Source organism: Buceros rhinoceros, unplaced genomic scaffold, assembly GCF_000710305.1.
Source record: "Buceros rhinoceros silvestris isolate BGI_N320 unplaced genomic scaffold, ASM71030v1 scaffold32224, whole genome shotgun sequence".
Taxonomy (NCBI): Eukaryota; Metazoa; Chordata; class Aves; order Bucerotiformes; family Bucerotidae; genus Buceros; species Buceros rhinoceros.
In genome coordinates this window covers 1-6,440 of record NW_010407041.1, presented here as the reverse complement: position 1 = coordinate 6,440, position 6,440 = coordinate 1, and the positions used below count along the sequence as shown (strand labels likewise).

At 45.0% G+C, this 6,440-nt stretch overlaps 1 protein-coding gene across 1 annotated transcript; it reads left to right on the top strand.

Moving 5' to 3' along the window:
* Positions 1–2,581: 2,581 nt before the first annotated feature.
* Positions 2,582–6,399, top strand: LOC104491869 (serine/threonine-protein kinase N2-like; the record flags this gene model as incomplete). Its single annotated transcript, XM_010134348.1, has 7 exons — positions 2,582–2,864; positions 3,414–3,562; positions 4,584–4,713; positions 4,828–4,979; positions 5,352–5,547; positions 5,857–6,048; positions 6,290–6,399. Coding segments are annotated over 7 exons (1,212 nt in total), but the record flags the coding sequence as incomplete, so codon positions are not given.
* Positions 6,400–6,440: the final 41 nt, after the last annotated feature.

Genomic DNA, 6,440 nt, shown 5'->3' with positions numbered 1-6,440 from the left:
GTGGCTGTGATGAAAGGTGTGATTTAAGGTGTCCTGGTGAGCAAGCGTGGTCCCCAGCGGGGCAGCCTCTGCTGTGAGAGCTCCTTGAACGGCATCGAACATCAGTTTCTGTTCACTGGTGAGTCACTGAAGGGCCAGGTCTGCCCTGGGCTTGGCGCAGGTGAGGCTCGTTACTGGGCTGGGAGGAACGACTGAGGGGATGGGACCTCCCTGGGCTGCAGCCCAAAGGACTAAGCGTGACTTTGATGCTGATGAAATTTTTGGTAGTTAGGAAGCAGTCTAGACACTTCAGTGCGACATGAGTCCAGCGGAAGCCCTGGGTCACTTTTGGCAGCCCCACTGCCAACTCCAAAAGCAAGATAATTTAAGCTAGGTCGGGTATTTCTCTGCAAGCTGTAGATGCGTTTTGGGATTGCATTGGAGACATACCCTGAAGGGCTGACCTTCCCCGGGAACCCAAGAACAGCTGCAGCACGGGCTGTGGTGGTATCCTGACACCCCACCGAAATTCCTGAGTTGGAATGCAAAACGGTATTTGCCAAATGCAAATTCAGTTTTTCCATCTTCCTCAGTCATAGAATATTTTCTCTTCCTGGTGCAAACAATACCAAGGGTATGGCACTCTCTGATCCATAGAGGGGAAGAAGGATCCAGTAAAACGCGCTGTGCTTACATTCTAAATATATTTAGAAAATGACCGTGGTGCATTAACTGGGATTCAGAGAGTGGTTGGCCTGAGAGTGTCCAGGCTGTACCTGTTCTCCAAATCAATAGCCCAGTCTCCATGTTCGGTTCCCTGTATCAGCATTACTCTTGCTCCACTGCTCACTGCTCTGAGCAGATCCAGGGCATTGGATTGCTTGAGCATCTTTGCGTAGTTTGGACAGAAAATAAAGCTGTATGTTTTTTTGAATTATTTAAATGAGCGTTGCAATCAGCAAACTCCTTTTACTCCCTTGCTGCAGGCTGGATAAAGAGCTTTCTGATTTTCCAGCTCACAGTTAGTAAAGGTTGCCTGTGACTCAGGAACTCCATGATTCAAGTTCTTCCTCACAAAACTTTGGATGTTTTTCAAAGCTCTGGCTTAGTTTCTGGCTTTACTAATTGGGCGAGAACTTCCTGGAACCAGGATGTTAATCTGAACCTTTTTGTTTTCTTACCAATCTGAACAACTCCTATTTTGGCTATTGTGTATCTGCTGCAGACCCAGCTTGGGTTTAGGCCAGCTTTAAAATAGATTTGTTTTCCTTTTTCTTCTTTAATGATTTTGCTATTAGACTGAAGTTGTAGCAAAACCTGATCGAGGATGTTTGGTTGGGTCTTTGAGGCGCATAACAAAATACACTAACGTGAATAAATAGTTGTTTCTCTGTGAGTGGCATGGGCTTTGGAGGCACAGCACGCTCCTCAGGTGCAGTAATGTACAGGAGTAACACAAACCCGGGGTGGTTTATTGGTGGAAATGTGGTCAAGAGTGTGAAAGCAAGTCAGGATTCCTGAGTTCGGTCTTCAGTCGCTGAGGTGCTGTGCCATTAAGTCCGTTAGCATAGCGGAGTTCAACCATGCCACCGTTTCTTTTGTGTTTAAGCAGGGAGTGTGATGAGTCATTAATGTTAGGTTATTAATGTATTAATAGCTCTGAATGCCTTAAAGCCACTCTTCCTGTTGAAGAGAAAAGCATGACCTCTTGCTTGGATCTGTTTGTTACGGCGTTAGGTAGCGTCCTTACGGGTGAAGCTTTCGCAGCTCCTGTCTGAGCCCCTGTTTGGGCAGCGAGATGTTCCTGTGCTGCTGCTGCCTGTACTGAGCTGTCCAGGCTCTGAGTCTCTGTCCAGGGCTGTTGATGACGCATGTATCACTGGGACAAGTAGCATTGAAAATGATGGAAAACAAAGCCCAGAACCAGCTTGAATGCTACTAATGCGACTCAAAATAATCAGTGTTTTAAAGCAGCCTGAAAACCACCAGCGGAACAGAGACTGAGACAACAGTCTGGTTCCCTTTTCAGACACAGCTGAAACTTCAGCACCTCTTTTGCTTGCTCATTTGAGGAAACTGTGTTTTACATTTTTCTTCTTCAGGGGTTGCAGCTGCTAGAGAAGCTTGTGACATCCCTAAAAAGCTCTAACAGGTTAGTTCAGATGTGTCTCTGGGCAGTCAGCATCAAGGCATATTCAGGTAAAAATCTGTGATGTAGCAAAAGTTGACATCAAACTTGATCAACTTGACAAAAGTTGATGTTGATCAGAACAAGGGCAAATATTTGGCAGGGCTTTGATACTTGGAGAGTAAAGATGTGCATAGGCATTAAGTGACAGGGAGACAAGATGAAGGTTTTTCTCCATTAGGGCTTAAAACTGAATTAAGGGATGTTAAGATCAAAGTTGCGTTCTGTCCCCCGCAATTTAAATGTAGGTCTGGTCTTCTTGAAAATTTGGTGAAAAGCTGGCTTCAGCCTTTGTGTGAAGCTGTTCCTAAATGAAATGAAGCAGTGGAATCTTACGAGGGAATTGCTATATCATAAAAACGGTTGGACTGTGTTCTTTCTGAAACCCTCTTGCCCATCGCTGCTCGGTTGCAGGGCAGCTGTCTCTTGCAGCTGGGCGATGGTGTGAACTTAATGGATCCAAGCTTCCAGCAAAAACTGGAGGGTGAGAAGGAACTGCTTCGCCGCGCTATACAGAAAGAATTGAAGATTAAAGAGGGGGCAGAAAACCTGCGCAAGGCGACAACAGACAGAAAGAATCTTGTTCATATAGAGCACGTGCTGAAATCTTCCAACCGAAAACTGGAGCAGCTGCATTGGGAACTTCAGGAGCTTAATGCGAGGATTGTGGTAACAGACAAAGAGGAGAGTAAGACAGGTAGGTTTATGTCCTGATTGACAGGAAGATTCTGTTACAGTGCCTCAATATTGATATACATTGAATTGACGTATTTTTCTGTTGAGGGCTCACCAGTGGTGGGAGTTCCTTCTGTTGGTATTAGCTGATGAAAGGATCTGTGCAGTACAAAGTTGAGAATGGGGCAATAAGGGTGAAAGGAGGCAACGTGAGAGATGAATGCAGGGGGAAGAGCAGCTAAGAGTGCTGGGCAGGGGCAGTACTCAGGAGTAGGCTGTAGGTGGAATTGAAGCGATTGACATAGTTTCTGGACAGCTGAACACCCAAAAATCTTACAGTATGAGTATAAAATTGGAAGAGTGCTTGTTAGGATATTGATAAACTAAGAAATATTTACAGATATGAGCTTGAGCTTCATTTGAAACTGTGTTTTGCAGTCAGTTTTGTAGGCAAGACCTTTTTGTACCTTTTTTTATAGCCTAACCTTCTTCTCTAGAGTTACCCCTCTATAACCCAGTGAAATGACAGAAGAAAATGTGAGTAATGGTATTGATTGTATTGTTTGTGCAGATGGATCTGTATCTCCAGATCCTTGTCTCTGGGAAAGAAACCCAGACCCCATGGCAAGGAAGGTAGAAGCTCTGAAAAAGCAGCTGCATGTTGAAATGAAGGTGAAACAAGGAGCTGAGAACATGATCCAAATGTATTCAACATCCAAGGTAAGCAGGAACAAGCGACCATTTGGGAACATGGATTTCTGGATCAAAGTTTGTATTTAAAGTCCATACACGGAAACTCTCTCTGATAACTGGTCTGTGAAAGAGATTCATTTGTGAAGCTTGTTTGACTGAATCCTAGCTTTGCATTTTGTGGCTCGGCGTGGTGGCAGCATGTCACGTTACTGCACAGGACAGCCAGTACTGCAGTGGAATACATGGCTTCTTCGGTCTAGATGCCTGACTTAGCTGGTTGAATGCCACCACGGAGGCATTGCTGCATCTGACCTCGATGCTCGTAGTGACTCTAGATTTGAGGCAGATTTGAGCCAGAGACAAGCATCTCATAGGGAGTGGCGTGGTAGAAGTGCTGTTGCTGGGAAAGCTTTTCCAAACCTGGGAAGGTAGTAAGGGTGGTGTAAAAGGTACAGGCACTGATCTGAGGAAAGAAAGTTAAAAAAGCATTGCTATGGTACACTGAGCTGGTGAGATGTTTTGGTATCACTAGAATGGTTTGGATAGAGCACAGCATGTGGTATCGCTTTATGTGAGGGAACATTTCAGAGGTTTACTGGTTTCATATTCATCCCATTTTTTTAATTTTGCATAATCATATTTAAAAGTCACAGGATAATTTACAATAAAACCCAAGCTTATTATGAAGCTTAATTCAGTAAGACCAGCAGTGTAGATGGTTGTGATTATTTGTCCAAAACCTCTGGTCACAAAACACTGTAAGCACAGTAACCAGTGAACCACAAGTCTCAGTGTCTGCAAGGTTCGGTATTAACTGGACATGTCCTTGACCTGTCCTTTCCCTCTGCAAATGGAGATAGCGATCTTGGACTCCTTGATCCTCAGCCGTGTCTCCTTTACGTTGCACACATAACTACCTGTGTATGCCATTTCAGAGTCATTTGTGACCCTTCTTGCACGTACCACCTTGTCCTCACAGGTGAACAGATCCCACAATCCATTTTTAATGAGCGTGCTTCTCTCTCTGCATGTGCTTTCTTTTTGGTAGGAGCGGAAGCTGTTGGCTACAGCTCAGCAGATGCTTCAGGACAGCAAGACAAAGATTGAAATAATCCGCATGCACATCGTGAAAGTGTCTCAGTCAGCAGGAGGGATGGAAGATACGGCGGATCCAGCGGGTAAGGTGTTTTAAGTAACTGCTGCAGCCCAGAGCAGATGTGACCAAAGCCCTGAGATCCTCAATACTCAGTAAATTTTAATCCTTGCTGTATTTTTATCTCCCAAATGGCCAGTGAGGATGGGAACCACCATCAGTGCTTTGGAGCTGCGTATTGAGGAGCTGAGGCATCACCTGCGCATTGAAGCTGCTGTAGCTGAGGGGGCGAAAAATGTGCTGAAGATCCTAGGAGGGAGTCGTGTACAGGATCGCAAGTTTTTGGCTGAGGTAAGCACTTACTCGGGCCTTCGGTTTCATGCCTCAACATTAGCATGATTTAGCCAGAATGAGTAGAGTTAACCAAGAGTTGGTAATTTGGGAAGTTCCTGTCTCTCTATGAGGACAGACTGATTGGAGATCACTTTCCGTTCTAGGGACAATGTTCCTTGCTTCGGTGAAATTTCTCAGGAAGATCAGAACTGACACTGATGGGGTGGTCAGGATCTATGGGAAAATACTTCATCTTGTTCCTTTATTAGTAGGGCGTTACCTGGACTTTTTTTGAAGCTTACTCTAGTGGTTTATAAGGATTAATAGTACTGGACTGGGGCTGTACACTGAAAATTTCTGCTTGATTTCTGTTCTGTGTTGTATTGCTAGGCTCAGGGTCGTTTGCAAGAGTCCTCTCAGAAGATTGACCTGTTGCGCTTGTCCCTGGAACGTCAGCTCAGTGAGCTTTCTCCTGATCACCCAAAAAGAGCGCTCATCAAGCAGGAACTAGTAAATACTTCCTCCTTGGGAGGTCAGCATAGCAGCATCCAACCCATGTCAGTCATCAAACCTACAGCTCTTACAGGTACATGAACCCTGCATGGCCTGTTGTTGTGAGGAGGACAGGGGGAAAAATGAGTTCCATTTCTTCTCGTTGTTGTAATGGCTCTTGTTATATTAACATTTGATTTTCTGTGAACTGGACTTATGTCTTCTAGGTCAGCCAGAGCTTTCTGATTGCATGAATTTGCAGTCTATTAATCTGGGGTAGATTTAAGCTGTTAACCAAGCAGTCATGAATCTGAGAAATTCTTGGACCTCTGTGAGGACAGACAGACTTGAATCACTTTATCTTTTACATAGCTCTATTCTTTACTCTTCTAAAATTCCTCAGGAACATTGGAAGTGAGACTGATGGGGTGTCAGGATCTGTTGGAAAATGTTCCAGGACGTTCCCGAATGGCTAGTTCTTCTCCCATCTGTGGCAGCCCAAGTGATTTGAGGTCCCTTTCCCGAGCACGAGTTGGCCTGGGTATCCCTGGCCGTAGCGTGGCAGGGAAGTACCTGCGGAATGAAGAGCCATGTAGTGAGTATGGGGTTTCCTGTTGAATTGTGAGGGGCGTATGGGAGCATGGGGGCTTCTCATCACGGGGCTGGGTTAGCCTGCTGTGAGTGTAATTATAAGTATCTGCAAAACTAAGAGAGAGAACAAAGTGTGTTGTTCCTGGTCCCCCTTGTACGCTCCTGGAAAAGTTGGGATACTCACCTTCAGTGTGAGGTATTTTCTTTGGTAAAAGATTATAATCCGTATTTTCTCCATTGTCCAGATGAGGTCCTTGCTGTGCTCAAAGTGGACAATAAAGTGGTTGGCCAAACAAACTGGGGACCAGTTAATAACCAGACATGGGACCAGAGCTTTGTCATTGAGCTGGACAGGGTAAGTCTGTCCCAGATTCCCTGTGTTATTATTATTAATAA